We start from the raw sequence: 17,763 nt of genomic DNA on the forward strand, positions 1-17,763 counted from the left end.
AACGATACAGTATATATATGAAGAAAAAAATAAAGAAAAGGCGCCAAACTTATCAAAGTCCAAACCACTTCATGCACAACCGTTGGAGCTCAATTACTGAAGTCTTCTGGCCACCATTCGATCCCCTCCGAACTCCTCGACTCGCAGCTTAGGACCATCCGAAGTGGTCAACCAAGCACATCTGGCTGCATCTCCTCTCCTCGGGGTACCTCCTGGCCTCGGACCCCCGCTTGAGGTCCATTCCTCACCCAGTTTATAGCATCGCGTCCTCTCTCTCTCAACTCCTCACGCCGATCTCCCCAGCAATAGCTTACAGACTCAGAAGAAAGAACAGCAAAAATCCCAATTGGTTTACAAAGGTATACAATTCTCGTTATCAGTAAATTTTAACCCAAACAAGCTTCCAGCACTCTCTCACAACAAAGCATTCCTACTTTTAACAAAACAAAGAAGCCATTTTGATTACATACACAGTAACAAAGAGAAAAGAAGAAACCCCCCTTTACACTCTCTCCCCACCAAATAAAAGTCATGTTCTCATGACTATTAAATAAACCGCCACCTTTCCTTCCAACACACCGTAACCCAAGCACAAGCAGTGACATCTCCTCCCCACACAGTAAACCTCACGCCCTGTTCCTCAGGCGCTACATAGGCCAACTATCTGGGAGTTCCCTAACCCTTCTGAGGCCTCCGTACCCCCTCACCTAAACCCTTCAGGTTAAGACACAACTGGAGATACCTCAGGCCCACTACCAACTCCTCTCTCAACCTCTCACTCATGCCCCCCACTGCACACAGCTAACCCTCCCCACTGCACCTGACTCAGTGGGAGAAGGGCCAAAGGTCTCTTCCTCAATCGAGGGAAAGTCAGCAAAAGGCAGCATGTACCACACATCCAGCACATTATCCATCAAATCTGTATTCTTCCTCATTTCTGCGATCGGTAGCTGCTGTTTGATCTTCTCCAAATGGAAACACGTGGCCTGCACTGCTCTGCAGTCTCTTCAGTCTTCTGTTCAGTATTCACAGCACTTCTCTCCAGCTTTTTCTTCCTCATGACTTCTTCCAGATCAACTTTCTCCAGTCTCTCCGTCTTCATTTCAAACTTGATTCTGTAGAGACAGTCACTCACGAGCTGCGACCTTCGCCAGCCCTGGCACGTGTCCAGAAAACACTTTAACTCTGTAGTTCTCAGCCGCTCCTGCAATGACCTCACTTCATATTCTCCTGAGGCAAATCCAAATACCAGGAGATCATCCACATACAACTCCAAACGCCTCCACATCACCCATGATCTTCCACATGCCCCGCGGGAAGGTTGCAAGGGCTCCAGATATGCCCTGTGGCATCTTTTTGGACCGGAAGACTCCTAGGGAATTTATAACGGTCGTCTTCTCCTTGCCGGCCCCACTCATTGGGATCTGGCAACATCCACTCCTCAGATCCAGCAACTTAAACCACTTCGCACCACTCAGACAGGCCATCGCCTCTTCGGCCCTCAGGGCCATATTCTGGTCACTGACAGTGCGCCTCTTCAGCGCAATATAATCCACACACACACTGCCTACATCTTCCATGGCTTCAGGGGCCAGTCGCCGCAACCTCTCTCTCTCTCTCTCTCTCTGAGGTGTCTTCAGTGGTCAACTCCCCTCCATCGTGGTATTTTGCAGCGTCCACTAAGAGAGTCTCACCCTCAGATACTTCCTCCAGGCCGTACCACCACCGGCTCTTGTTTGAGTTCAGTATCGGCCCAATGCTGCTACACACGTCTGCACAAGCAGCTTGAAACTCTGGGTGCATCGACAATGCCTCCAAACAGCACTCACCCGCCTCCTCCGGGCAGGCCCCCAAGTGCACCAGCAGGATATTGGTTCTCTCTAGAACAGAAATGCTGCCCGTCTCAACAGTGTCCGGACACATTAGCATTAACAATTCATGAACCACAGGCACCTCCACTTTTGCCTCCAAGAACTCCATTTTCACTAACCAACAACCGTCATCTGGATAATCACCGGCACTGGTACCCCGAATCTCCAGTGTCCTCAATGTCGTCAAGGGTAAATGCTTCCAATAACAGTTATAAAACAAACTGTACAGCAACTTAACCGGCGCCCCGGTGCCGAGGATGGCTTTAACTTGACTTCCATCCATCCGTAACAACACCTGTGCGCTTGGTCCGTCTAAGCCTTAAGGAATAGGGTCTGTTCCTTTCGGGAGTTCCTTGGTACATTGCTGGGAATGTGCTCCCCCAGAGGCCCCAAGCCGTTCCCCCACTGGGCCTCCTCTAAGTTTCCCGACACCTCTCGGATCAACGGAACAACTGATCCCCTTGTCAAATCCCCTTGGCACCACAAGCAATTTATCTGCTCCCCTAGCCAAAAGGGATACCCTAAAAACTTTCCACCAATCTCCTGCCACGGATATGATAAGCCCCCCAGCTGCGGCATTTGACTTACAGTCGAACCGCACGCATTTTCCCACACTTTCCCAGAACTGGCAGCTGTCACTTCGAGGTAATTGCACCCGACAGTTCTAACAATGTCACCAGCCCGCCTACTCAAACTTTCAACCAGTCCCTGTCACTTTCCCTCAGCCAAGCACTGCCACTCACCCAACAACTGAGAGGTCCGCTCCCCCACGCCTCCGCCCCTTTAGGGCTGGACATTATTCCAACAACCGGGTGGAGCCTACCACTGCTGAAACATCCCACAAAGGCACACCAGCTTTTCGCCGCAGACATAATTTAAAGAGGGTGATCACACAGCTTCAACAGAAATCAATCCCGGATGAGCCCCCACAATGTAACCCCCTGGGTCGCCTCAGGCTCGCTCAGCTCATTCCCGTCTAGGGGGACCAGCCTTCGGCCCCGCCAAACTGGGTAATCAGCTGGTGTGGATGCTGTGTGATGTCCCCGCCTTGCCCAAAACCAGACAGTACACCATATGCGATTAAATGAGTACAATTTATAAAGGTTACTATAACTAAGTGATTAATAACGATACAGTATATATGAAGAAAAAAATAAAGAAAAGTCGCCAAACTTATCAAAGTTCAAACCACTTCATGCACAACCGTTGGAGCTCAATTACTGAAGTCTTCTGGCCACCAATCGATCCCCTCCGAATTCCTCAACTCGCAGCTCAGGACCATCCAAAGTGGTCAACCAAGCACATCTAGCTTCATCTCCTCTCCTCGGAGTACCTCCTGGCCTCGGACCCCCGCTTGGGGTCCGTTCCTCACCCAGTTTATAGCATCGCATCCTCTCTCTCTCACCCCCTTGTGCCGATCTGCCCAAAAGCCTGCCAACAATAGCTTACGGACTCAGAAGAAAGAACAACATTAATCCCAATTGGTTTACAAAGGAATACAATTCTTGTTATCAGCAAATTTTAACCCAAACAAGCTTCCAGCACTCTCTCGCAACAAAGAAACATTCCTGCTTTTAACAAAACAAAGAAGCCATTTTGATTACATACACAGTAACAAAGAAAAAAGAAGAAACCCCCTTTACACTTCTAGAGGGTCACTATTTCACAGCGTTCATTGACCACAAACTGCTCGTATACACGATAGCCAAAATATTAGGGACACTTGGTCTGCAGAGCAGCAACACCAACTAGCCTACATATCAGAGATCAGAAATAGTATACAATATAACAAAGGGAAAAATAATGCTGTGACTGATTGCCTCTCACAGCCAGTCGTTGAGGCCGTACACATAGGGGTTGACTATGCCAGCGTGGCAGCCAACTAAGCTACTGACCCAGAGGTCCAGGCTTACTGAACAGCAGTCACGGACCTGCGGTTGGCTAATATTAAGTGCGGGGAAGGTAAGGTTTCTCTCCTGTGCAATGTCTCAACTGGTCATCCTCGCCCCATAGTGCCCGCAAACTGGATGCAGACTGTACATGCCCACTCACATTCGGGGTGGAAAGTCTCGAAGAAACTGGTTGCACTAAAGTCTGGGTGGCACAGCCTTAGAAAGGATGTGCGTAATTGTATTGCAGCCTGTGTGGAGTGCCATCAGGCAAAATTTAACCATCATGTTCAGGCGCCATTGGCACCTTTTGAGGTCCCTGAGCGATGGCTTGACCACGTCAATGAGGACCTTGTTGGCCCTCTTCCCTCCTCCAGCAGTTTCAGGCACCTCCTTTCTATAGTAGACTATAAAACCAGGTGTCAGATATTGTCCCTCTAGCATCAACAACAGTCGCAGATGTAGCTCAGGCTTTCATCAGTACCTGGGTTGCTTGGCTTGGCACCTTATTGGATATTTCCTCTGACAACGGTCCCCAATTCATTTCAGATCTCTGGGCTGAGATGGCACAGAACTTTGGTGTTAGGCTACATCACACCAAGGCCTATCACCCACAGCCCAATGGTCTATGTAAGCAGCTTCACTGCTCCTTAAAAGCCACTCTGCAGGCTTCCCTGACCGATAAGCGTTGGCATGATTGTCTCCCATGGGTCCTGCTGAGGATCAGAACAGCTCCAAAAGAGGGCCCGCAGCATGAGTTGGCATACGGGCAGCTGTTACGAGTGCCAGGTGATTTTATTCCTGATACCACAACTGCCCGGCCAAGCCTCTCAACAGCATTCACCCTTCTCAGTAAATTCAATACCTTTGCACATATTCCTATGCCCAACACAGCATACAGCACTCTTAGGTCCCTGTTGACCTACATTCCGCCTCGTTTGTTTTCATCCGCCATGATGCATACCAAGGTACCCTTAGGCCCCCTTACCATGGCCCATTCCGCACTTTGGAACAGAGAGAAAAGACTTTTACCATTGATAAAAGGCTGAATGTCTTGCGGTAAATTGCCTTAAACCAGCCCAGCAAGATTTGGAGGATTCTGCAACCATGCCCCTGCTGTCACAACATGACCATGTCAACACACCTCCGGGAGAGCCAGAGGCCTCTGCTGTATCTCCATCCACGGAACGTAGGACGCGAGCTGGGCGGCTCATCCTAGGTCCGGACAGGCTCCCAATGCCGGCCTCAGTGAATTCTGGGAAGGGGTGGGGCTGTGTAGGCTAATGTAATTGGTGGAAACGTGTATAATTCATAGACACTGACATTGGACTGGGGTTCCCTTTAAGAGGCTGCTCTGGCGTGATAACATAATTACATAAAGTTGCTTTTTACCACGCTTTGTGTTCAGGTTTTGGGACTCAAAAATGAGTTGTTAAGGTTTTTCCTGAAACATAAAATGTCTCTGCTATTTTTATTTGTGAAAACCTACAACTCTATCTAGGCCTTTCAATGGGTCAAAGATTTCAAAGAGATCCGCTCTCATCTCATTCCTCTGAAATGGATTCACCACCCTGTCCGCTGGTCATAGAAGGACATAAAAGTTGATTAAATTCCACACACTAAATAACAATTAATTTCCAAATGTTGACAGCCCTGCGTACTTAAAATCTAAAAAAGGTAATGGGATGCAGAAGTTTTTGAAATGCTAAGTTTTCACCAGCTGATCTTTACGATGGATTAAGTTTATATATGTAATCCATGATGTTTCCTATGGTGGGAGAGTCTAAGACCAGAGGACACAGCCTCAGAATAGAGGGGTGTCTTTTAAAATGGAGATTAGGAGCAATTTCTTCAGACAGAGAATACTGAATCGGTGGAATTCATTGCCAAGGGCAGCTGTGGAGGCTAGTTCATTATGTATATTAAAGGCAGAGGTTGATGGATTCTTGATTGGTCAGGGTACGAAGGGATACAGAGAGAAGGCAGGAGATTGGGGCTGAAAGGATAATTGGATCAGTCAGAATGAAATGGTGGAGCAGGCTCGATGGGCCAAATGGCCTAATTCTGCTCCAATATATTGTGGTAATATTGTCCCCTGAACAAGAAAGGGGGGCATAAAGACAGCCTGAGATAATTTTAAGAGATTTACAAAGGAAACATTCAATCACATCATTAGCACTCCCAACCCAAAGTCAAGCAGGTTCTAATCCCATGTAAAGAGGGTTAAAAAAGGCAGACACTCCAGTGAAATACTGAGGGGATGTGACACGACCAGAAATCTCGTCTGCTCTCTTAGGGTGTTGTGAAGCATCCCACAAGCAAGAGCAGGGTGGTCATTCCTGGTTTCCTGACCAATATTTATCCCTCACAAATAAACTGTTTTCTATCAGTTCAGTCTCTCCTGTACTATATCGAACAACCACAAACTACACAAAAATAGTTATTTCAAGTATATTCTGCTCCAGACATTGCTGCTTTTTGGATCTTGCTCTGCACCTTTTGGCTCACCTACCTATCCTGGCAGAGAAACTAATCTCCTGAATTCTGATACAGGTAACACAGCCCAAACATTGCAGGCATAAATGAATTTGAATAGTTTTATTTTAAGTATTAAATACAATGGCAAGCACTACTGTGTGGAAGGGTAAAGTGATCTGGAGACATGTGGGGATGTTGCACCACCTCCAGAGACACGTCCGACCCACCTGGAATGCGTAAAATGCCAGCTTCTCGTTGTATTCCCATTGCTTTATTGCTTGTTCCACATCAGGAGGCACTGGCGCTGTAGGCGGAGGACCTTGACCAGCAGGACCATGGTAATATTCAGCAATTTTGGCCAACTGCTCTCGGAGGTACCTTGTCAAAATCTGTGTCCATTCTGTGAAAGGAAGGGAGGGAAAAGAGGAACGAAATTACTCAAGGCAAGAGAAATACTTCAACTCAAAAGGCCCAATCCCATTTTATTTATGGTATCTGTTCTTGTTGTGTGGACATCACCAACTCATCTAGAATTCATTGCCTATCCAAGATGCTCCTGAATGGAGTAAATGATCATCAAAGAGTCTTTCAAGATAAGAGCTCACTACATTAATGGCTCGGAGCAACAAAGGAGACAGGCTGGGCAAGGATGGCAGATTTTTTTAAAAATTTATTTATTTATTGAGGTACAGGCCAGAAAAGGTCCTTCCAGCCCTTCGAGCCGGGCTGCCCAGCAATCCCCTGATTTAATTCTAACCTAATCATGGGACAACTTACAAAATTTACAATAACCAATTAACCTACCAACTGGTTCGTCTTTGGACTGTGGGAGGAAACTGCAGCACCCGGAGGAAAACCACATAGTCACGGGGACCACGTAAAAACTCCTTACAGGCAGCGGCAGGAATTGAACCCAGGTCACCGGCACTGTAAATCGTTGTGCTAGCCACTGAGCTACCGTGCCACCCTTCCTCATACGGCAATCCAATCAGGAGTTGGCCATTTGGCCCGTCGAGCCTGCTCTGCCATTCAATAAGATCACAGCTGATCTGACCATGGACTCAGCTTCACTTACTTGCCTTTCCTCAATAATCCTCAATTCCTCTATTAAGGCATAATCTACAGTATCTAACCATGGCTTTAATATATTCAATGAGGTAGCCTCTACTCTCTCTGCACAGATAATTCCAAAGTCACTACTCTCTGGGAAAAGGAATTACCCCTCATCTCCATCTTAAATCTACTCCCCCTAATCTTGATGTTATTTCCCCTACCAGCGGAAACAACTTTCTTGCCTCCATCTTATCCATTCTTTTCATAACTTTATATGTTTATGCAAGATCTCTCTTTCATTTTTCTGAAGTCCAGTAAGCATAGTCTCAGATGACTCAATCTCTCTTCATAGGCTAACACCCTTGCTTTTAAGTGCATGTGAACAAACTGTACTTAAAAAAGAAGTAAAATTATACTATTATGTGAAGAAATGGGATCAGTAATCAGGAGACTTTGTAAGATTGCTGTATTAAGTGGATTAACAGAACACATTACTTTGATGGATGCAAAAATGTATTATGAATGAAGAAACTGTCTGCAGTACTAATTCTGATGAGGTTTTCAGAAAGGGAAAACTCCAGCGATGAGGCACTTTATACATCCATTTGATTAAATCATGCAAAGTGTTACTTAAATCAGTACCATCAGCAAGATTTGCATTGAATGCAAAAAAACAGCAAAAACATCTCATCGGCCAGGCTTGCATCATCAGTCAACCGACCAAAGAGAGGCAACCATGAGGCAACATTTGTTTAGCACCTCAGGATACACCAAATAGTTTGCCTCCACTGAACAATTTCTGAAGTCTCTTTGTTGTTGTGATGTGAGCAACGTACCTAATAGGGCAGCAAGCAACCATCGTGGCGAGTGTAAAACTATGACTACCACGGCAACCAGGGCTCAATTCCCAATGGATAAGCATGGGAATCAGTAGTATAGCTTTTTAACTTTTGCCCAAGGACCTCATGTATCCATCTGAAGAAGCACCAAATGCCTCCGTTTACACCTTTGAAATGAGGGAGGAAACTGAAGGGGATCCACGTGGAATAAAAGTGTATTTTCTCGAAGAGAAGAAAATTCAAAAATCTGAGGTGCAAAGAGACTTGGGAGTCCTTGTGCAGGATTCCCTGAAGATTAACTTGCAGGTTGATTTGGTAGCGAGGAAGGCACTCATTTCGAGAGGATTAGAATATAAAAGCAAAGATGCAGTGCTAAAGCTTTATAACACATTAGTCAGACTGCACTTGGAGTATTGTGACCCGTTTGGGCCCCTTATCTATAAAGAGATGTGCTGTCATTGGAGAGGGTCCAGATAAGATTCATGAGAATGAAATGGTTCATGTATGAGGAGCATTTGATGGTTCTGGGCCTGTATTCGCTGTAGTATAGAATGAGGGAGGATCTAATTGAAGAACTAGACAGAGTGGATGTGGAGAGTATGTTTCCTACAGTGGGGAAAAGTCTAGGATGAGATGGCACAACCTCAGAATAGAGAGATTTCCATTTAGAACTGAAATGAGAAGAAATTTCTTTAGCCAGGGGGTGGTGAATCTGAGGGATTAATTGCCACAGACGTCTGTGGCTGCCAAGTCATTGAGTATATTTAAAATGGAGGTTGATAAGTTCTTGATTTGTAAGGGTGTCAAAGGTTATGGGGAGATTGCAGGAGAATGAGCTTGAGAGGGATAATAAATCAGCCATGATGGAATGGTGGAGCGGGCTCCATGAGCTCAGTGGCCTATTTCTGCTGCTCTGTCTTATGTATTATTATATGGCAGAAAAGGGTTAAGGGGCCAAGTGGCCCGCTCCAATTGCACACATGCATAGTAACCCAACAGCGTTGAATCAGCTGATATTCAAAACACAAGCAATATGCTGAGAAAAATAGAGCACTGTATCATACAATGATGCCAGACCTGAACAGAATAGTAAGCCAAATTCCATTTTCACCTTTCAAAGTTCAATAAATTTTATTATCAAAGAACATACATTATATGTTACCATATACAACCCTGAGATTAATTTTCTTGTGGGCCCATCGAGTCTCCTCCACTATTCCATTGTGGCTGATCCATTTCGCTCACAACCCCATTCTCCTGCTTTCTCGCCATAACTGTTCATGCCTGACTAATAAGAAGCTGACAAACATTGCCTTAAATACACCCAACGGCCTAGCCCCCAAAGCCACCTCTGTCAACAAATCCACATTCACCACTCTCTGGCTAAAGGAATTCCTCCTCATCTCCATTCTAAATGGACACTCCTCTATTTTGAGGCTGTACCAGATCAACTTGATCTAAGCCTTTCAACATTTGATAGGTTTCAATGAGATCCCTTCCTCCCCCATTCTTCCAAAATACAGCAAGTACAAACACAAGGCCTTCAATCACTGCTCATATGATAACCCTTTCATTTCTTGTGAACCTCCTCTGAACTCTCACCAATGTTAGCAAATCCTTTCTGACATAAGGGGGCCAACCATTTACCCATTCAGGAACAAGCATCCATACCCTTTCAACTACTTGCATTATGATTGGTCAGTGGAAGGGTAGATTTGGTATCCAACTGATTATACACATTATGTGCTCCAATCTGCTGTAGTAAAGATCCTACATTGCTTCTGGATTAGAACAAGTCACTGAATCCCAAGACAGAGGCCCCAAGAGAAATTTAAAATTACTTCCCACAGAGATCCTCACTATCAGACACAGAGGTAGAATTAGACTATTTGGCCCATTCAGCCTGCTCCACCATTTAATCACGGCCGATCCTTTATTTCCCTCCTCAGACCCACCCCTGGCCTTCTCCCCATAACTTCTGATGCCATAGCCAATCAAGAATTAATCAAGCTTTGCCTTAAATACACCCAATGACCTGACCTCCACAACTGCTTGTGATAATAGATTCCACAAATTCACCGCCTTCTGACTAAAGAAATTTCTCTGCATCTGTTTTAAATGGACACCCCTCAATCCTGAGGCTGTGCCCTCTTGTCCTAGACTCTCCCACCATGTGAAACATCCTTTCCACATCTACACTTTCTAGGCCTTTCAACATTTGAAAGGTTTCAATGAGATCCCCCTTATCCTCCTAAATTCCAGCAAGTACAGACCCAAGGCTACCATACGTTCCTCATATGATAAAGCTTTCATTCCCGGACTCATCCCTGTGAACCTCCTCTGAACCCTCCGCAATGCCAGCACATCTTTTCTTAAATGTGGAGTCCAAAACTGATCACAATACTCAAGGTGAGGCCTCACTAGTGCCTTATAAAGCCTCAGCATCACATCCTTGTTCTTGTATTCTCGACCTCTTGAAATGAATGCTAACATGGCATTTGTCTTCCTCACCACTGACTCTACCTGCAAGTTAACCTTTCGGATATTCCACACAAGGACTGCCAAGTCCCTTTGCATCTCAGATTTTTGAACTTCCTTCCCATCTTGAAAATATTTCTTCTACAGAAGTGTAAGACTATGCATTTTCCAATATTGTATTTCATTTGCCACTCTCTTGCCTATTCTCCTAATCTGTCTAAGTCCTTCTGCAGCCTACCTGTTTCCTCAATACTACCTGCCCCTCCACCAATCTTCATATCATCTGCAACCTTGGCAACAAAGCCATCTATTCCATCATCTATATCACTGATATACAGCATAAAAAGAAGTGGTCCCCACACCAACCCCTGCAGAGCAACACTAGTCACTGGCAGCCAACCAGAAAAGGATCCTTTTATTTCCACCTGCTGTCTCCTACCAATCAGCCAATGCTCTAACCATGCCAGTAACCTTCCAGTAATACCATGGGCTCTTAACATGGTAAGCAGCCTCACGTGTGGCACATTGTGAAAGGCCTCATGAAAGTCCAAATATGCAACACTCACTACATCCCCTTTATCTATCCTACTTGCAATCTCCTCAAAGAATTCCAACAGGTTTGCCAGATAAGACTTTCCTTTAAAGAAACCATGCTGACAAGATAATATCCTATCTTGCCCTGTGTCACGAAGTACTCTATAACCTGATCCTTAACAATCAACTCCAACATCTTCCCAACAACTAAGGTCAGGCTAGCTGGTCTATAATTTCCTTTCTGCTGCCTTCCGCCTTTATCATTGAAAATAGAGGAATATTCAAAATACAAGTAAATGCAATGCTGACAGGTAAGCATAGTGCTTCACAGACTCAGCAATCAAGGTACACTTCCTGCCTTTTGTCTGTAAGGAGTTTGTCCAGTTTCACTTGATCTTGTGGTGAAATTGACCACTTGATCTCCTAGTGCTTTGATTTCCTCCCTCATTCTGGGTTAGGTTCAGTAAATTGTGGGCATGCTACGTTGGCATCAGAAGCACGTGACCCCCGCTTCCCCCAGCAAAATCCTCAGACTGTGTTGGTCATTGACGTAAATGATGCGACTCACTGCAGGTCTCGGTGTACTGTACATGTGACATAAAGTTGATCTTTATCAAGTTTTGGAAAAGGTGAACTTCAGTGGGTTTAATAGGACAGAAATTATTTTTTGACTCCAGCACTAAATACAGCCTTTAGCAAATGCCACCAGCTGTACAACCTCTATGTTTCTTGTTCTACTAGCATGTGGAATTAGCACGTTGCAGGCAGGTGAAACTCTTGCACTAACTTAGCACTAGCAACGAAAGATAGGATACTTCCGTAATTTTTTTCCTCCTATTTCTGCTCTAATGTGCCATAATTGAGTCACTTGGTTACTTTGGATAAATGATTGACCAGCTTTCCAAGCCAATTTTTAAAATTCATATCTCCCTCTTCTCCCTCCCAACACATACACACACACTTGCAACCGTGGTTTTAATTCTTCACACAGGCTACACTTAATTACACAGAGATTACCAATTCCCTCTGTGACATTAATAAATCAACCAATCACTAAAGGCCAGCTCAGAACTAAAACCTAAATAAAGATACCCCCTAGGGTAAAATACGTGATTTTGCAAAATGCTTACAGCTCATCGGCGGTGGGGGAGGGGTTTTAATTCTCAACTAATCAAAAAATACATCAAATAATCCATTCCACTGTTTCATTGCAAAATAATTAATGTTCGGAAGGTTTAATTTTTAAATTTGTATCATGAATTTGCCGGTTACTGCCAAAAATTCATGGAACAGTGACCAATGACAGTAACCTTGACATCACACATATATAAATAGCAAGTTTCAAGATGAAGATTTTCAAACCAATTAGACACCCTGAGACCACCTTCTGGCCAACCCTATGCACCTGTTAACTTACTGTTCTAAATCCATTCTCCCTGTGGAAAACTATTAGTTTCATGAATTATTGATATCATCATAAGTGCCATTTCAGAAAGGGCAAAGGAAGTGGATTAAACAGTAGATCCTTTGCCTGCTTATTTAATCCATTTTTACAAAACTCTTTCTCTCACTCAGTATTTAGTCAGCTTCCTCCAAATGCAAGCAGCTCTATTCATTGCAATCACACCTCACAACAGGAGTTTTACATTCTCTCAACTCTCTGGAGAAACAATTTTCTTCCAAACTAACTGCTGGAGTTATTCATGTGTGTCTTGCATTTTGTCCACCTCCCCATGTCGTCTGTACACTTTTACTAGTTCAATCCCTTTACAATTCAACATTAACTCTTCACGTTCCTTTCAGCAATACCGGCTCCTTCAATCTTATTTAGAGCAAATGAAAATTGAACAAAAATAAAATCTCCAAATGCTGGACATTAAATTTTAAAAAAGAAAATGCTAGAAACACTCACAACACAGATGCAATCATAAGGAAAGCGTCTTTACTTTCTTAGATGGTCAGGAAGCTCGTCCCCGAACACTAACAGACTTCTAGAGAAAGAATCCAAGTATCCTAACCAGTTGCATCGTGGTCCTGTACAGCAAACTGAATGGGCAAGAAATGTGAAAAAACTGAAGGAAGCAGTGGACCTGGTCCACAACGTCATAGGTAACCCCCCCCCCACCCCACCCCCGGTCCTATCTACAGGAAGCACAGCCTCAAGAAAGTAACATCCATCACCAAACATCCCCATTATCCAGGTCAAGCTATTTTCGGTCAGGTGGTACAGAAGTCTGAAGCCCCACAACACCATTTGATTCTTCAGCCAACTGGCAAAACCATAATTACAAGTTTATTTTACCACAGTCCACTAAAATGGACCTTTTTCTTTGTGTTGCAAAGTATTCTTTCTCATAGAATTGTGCAGAATTTAAGTTATGCCAATATGATGCTAGGAGTTTGTGATGCTGCTGAAGATTCTTCACTGCATACAGGTACTTAGGCGGGTGATAATAAACCCGACTAACTTTGAGAGATCCTGGCTCATTAGGTCATTATGTACCAAGTCATATTTACATGGGCAATTATGGTCTTTCCAGGACCATGATTGTCCTTGGGAAATTTTTCTACAGAAGTGGTTTGCCATCGTCTTCTTCTGGGCAGTGTCTTTACAAGGCAGGTGAACCCAGCCATATCGATACTCTTCATTTCAATACTCTCCTGGTGTCTGTGGTCGGACAACCAGCACTTGTGATCTGCACCGACTGCTGATACGACCATCCACCACCAGTTCCTATGGCTTCATGCGACGCTGATCGGGGTGGGGGGGGGGAGGTGTTGAGTAGGTGCCGCACCTGGTTCAAGGGTGCCTGCAGACTAGCGGAGTGAAGGAGCATCTTACACCTCCTCTGGTAGAGACGCATCTCCACCCTGCCACCCTTATACAACCACACTGGTAAAAAAAAAGGTGTCAATTTCATCTCTCTTTGATTTTGAAAGAATTTTTTTTTATAGATACAATACCATGCGAAAGTCTTTGGCACATATAGATAGCTAGGGTGCCTAAGACTTTTGCACAGGACTGTTTTTGTCAACATGGAGCTGAGAGCAAGGTTTTAACCCGGTGGGAGCAATGGATATCTGGAACGGTGAGGGTGCAGCACCGCAGGAAGGCGGCAGAGAAGGAGTTCTGGGGCAGGAGATAGCGTGGGTGGAGACACACTCAGCCCTGACACATTAGGCAAGGTCATTTGATTCCAAACAGTTGGCTTATTAATAACTCAAGAGGATCTTTCTGCTGCTTCCTGCTTCTTTCCCTCTCACTTCCTATTCTATCTACCATGATTCCCCTCTTCCTGCCCTCTTCTTCTCTCTCAGTCCACAGGAGAGACTCATATCAAAATCAGGTTTATCATCACTCACATGCATCAGGAAACTTGTTTTTTTTGTGTCAGCAGTATAGTTAAAACACAGTACTGCGTAAAGGTCTTTAGGCACCTTACCTATAGAAATGTTCCTAAGATATTTGCACAGTACTGCATTTGTCAACATGAAGTAGAGAGTGAGGTTGTAAATCTGTATATTGCAATTTATTATTGTAATTTTTATTTATCATATTTTTATTATTTCAATGTACTGATGCCTCAAAACAACAAATTTCATGACTATGTGAGCGACATTAAACCTGATTTGGATTCCAGCATTAGTATCCCCAACAAGGACCGTCAATATTTACTCTATCTAACTTCCATCTCTCATTGTCTTCAACCAATAAAAGCTCAGCCTGCTCGCTTGCTTTCTCTCTTGTGGAAAAAAAACTCAGTATAATTTGTGATTAATTTATATATTTCTCTTGCAAATGTTGCATGGTATCTGCCTGTGATGCAGCATGCAGCAAGAACATTTTCATTACACCAGTGCCTTCATGTTCTGTATTTGTACATATGACAATAAACTCAGCTTTGACTATGAAATCAGACCACATCTATGGGAAGGGAAACAGAGTTACCATTTCAGGTTGATGACCCACCTCAGTGCTCTTGTCTCTCTGCAACAACACTGACTTACTCTATTTCATGGTCCACTAGTGCACTTTATTCTTTATCACATTCGGTGCTGCAATACATGACCTTTCTTCTTGCATAATAAGGCCATAACTTATAGGAGAAGAATTAAGCCAATCAGCCTATCTGGTCTGCTCTGCCTTTCCATCATGTCTGGTTTATTATCTCCATCAACTCCATTCTCCTGCCTGCTCCCCGTAACCTAAGCCACCCTTACAGATCAAGAAACTATCGACCTCTGCTTTAAGTGTATCAAATGAGTTGGCCTCCACAGCCATCTGTGGTAACGAAGTCTACGGATTCACCACCCTCCGGCTAAAGAAGTTCCTCCTCATCTCTGTTCTAAAGGGACCACCTTGTAATCTGAAGCTACCCTCTGGTGCTAGACTCTTCCTTTACAGGAAACATCCTCTCTCTGCCTCTTCTATTTAGGCCTTTCAATATTTGATAGGTTTCAATGAGATCCCCCTCGTCACCCTTCTAAACTCCAATGAGCACAGGCCCAGAGCCATCAAGCACTCCTCATATGTTAACCCTTTAATTCCTTGGATTATTCTCATGAACCTCTCTCGACCCTCTCCAATGCTAGAAACATCCTTTCTTCGACAAGTGACACAATACTGCTCACCATATTCCAAATGTTTTCCGACCAATGCCTTATGAAGCCTCAACATTATATCCTTGTTTTTATATTCTTCAAATGTCAAAGATCATACACTCCCAACAGTTTTTGCTTTCCAATATCCCTCCAGATCTCTGTCCCTTGCAACATTCTCAAGATCCCTTTCATCCTCCCCACCCCCCCCCCCCTTGACTCAGAGAGCTTCCCCAATCTTCCCTTCTCTGATCTAAAGCCAAAGGTCCTCAGCAGAGGCCATGTGCTTGCTCCTCTAGATCCCGGATGCAACAAATTCCAAGCTTGACACAATGTTGAACTCTTCCTCACTGTGCCTTTGACCATTTCATTGGACAGAAGCCTTCGCTCCAAACTGTGGAGTTACTCACCCATCTTCAGCACTGCTAAGCACCATAGGCACCTCCCTCTTGCTAATTACCCTCTCTAGATCTAATCATTGCTAGTTCCCGACCATCTTAACTTTTCCACTCCACTCTCATGTTCTATTTACGGCATTTATTTACTTTAGAGATACAGCACAGTAACAGGTCCTCTAGGGCCAATGAACCTGCAGCAGCCAAGTGACCAACTAAATAATCTGTGCATCTTTGGACTGTAGGAGGAAACCAGAACACAGGGAGGAAACCCACATGGTCACAGAGTACAAACTCCTCACAGACAGTGGCAGTAAATGAACCGGGGTTGTTGACACTTTAATAATGTTTTGCTAACCGCTATGCTACCATGTCAACCCAAACTCTAACCCTAACTCTAACTCTGTGAAAGTGAATTCCAATGAAGGGGCTTCAATCTAAGATGTCAGCTCCGTTTCTCTGCCCACAGATGCAGCCTGACCTGCTGAGTATTTCCAGCACTACTGCACTCAATTTATAAGCAGACACGTTGAAGGCAAAACCAGAAGGGCAACGCTATCTGGCTCGGCGAGCTAAACTTTAACAAAATGGTAACTTACAGAAAGAGCATCTTAAACAAATGAGTTCAGCTAATAATTCCAGAACTCAGTTCCAAAACATTAACAGAAGTAGTCCATTTGGCTCACTGGCCCTGTCATACATTATCATCATGGTTGATCCCGTCAAAGTGCAAAGCAAATTTATTATCGATGCATGAATATGTCACCATATACTACCCTGAGATTCATTTTCTTGCCTGTATTTACAGGAAAATAAAGAAATACAATACAATTTTAAATGTTTAAAAAAACCAAAGTAAAATTATTATTGAAGAATGATTATGGTGCCATATACTACCCTGAGATTCACTTTCTTGCAGGCATTCAAAGTAGAACAAGGAAATACAACAGAACCAGTGAAAAGTAACACACAAGACTGACAAGCAACCAGAACAAACTGTGCAAATTCAAAAAATAATAAATATAGCACATAAAATAAGCAAAATGATAGGGCTGAGTGCAGGTTGGTGGGACTAGGTGAGAGTAAGCGTTCGGCACGGACTAGAAGGGCCGAGATGGCCTGTTTCCGTGCTGTAACTGTTATATGGTTATATACAAATAAACAAAGACTGGCAAACAACTAACGTGCAAATGAAGACAAATAATAAATAAAAATATAATAAATAAATAGAATGAATAAAATTATAAAGAAATAAATAAAAATAAAAAGACAAATAAATAATAATAAGACAAATAATAATAATGTGCAAATAATAAAAAAAATACTGAGAACCCATGAGTTGTAGAGTCCCTGAAAGTGAGCTTGTGGCGTCAGTTCAGCATTGAGATGAATGAAGTTATCCACTCTGGTTCAAGAGCCTGATGGTAGAAGGTTAATAATTGTTCCTGAACCTGGTGGTGTAGGACCCAAGGCTTCTGTATCCCCTGCCTGATGGTAGTACTGAGAAGAGAGCATGGCCTGGATGGTAGGGGTCCTTGATGATGAATGCTGCTTTCTTCTGGCAGCGCTCCTTGTAAATGTGCTCAGTGGTGGGGAGTGCCTTGCCTGTGATGGACTAGACTTCATC

At 43.9% G+C, this 17,763-nt stretch overlaps 1 protein-coding gene across 1 annotated transcript in view; it reads right to left on the reverse strand.

The window, feature by feature from the left end:
* Nucleotides 1-17,763, reverse strand: part of LOC132406765 (mediator of RNA polymerase II transcription subunit 12-like protein) — a 689,991-nt gene that overhangs the window by 576,364 nt on the left and 95,864 nt on the right. Inside the window, exon 6 of the mRNA XM_059992729.1 lies at nt 6,466-6,638. Coding sequence (XP_059848712.1) covers nt 6,466-6,638 — 173 coding nt within the window. The remainder of the gene's footprint in view (nt 1-6,465; nt 6,639-17,763) is intronic.

The sequence above is a fragment of the Hypanus sabinus genome, chromosome 2 (genome assembly GCF_030144855.1).
Source record: "Hypanus sabinus isolate sHypSab1 chromosome 2, sHypSab1.hap1, whole genome shotgun sequence".
NCBI lineage: Eukaryota > Metazoa > Chordata > Chondrichthyes > Myliobatiformes > Dasyatidae > Hypanus > Hypanus sabinus.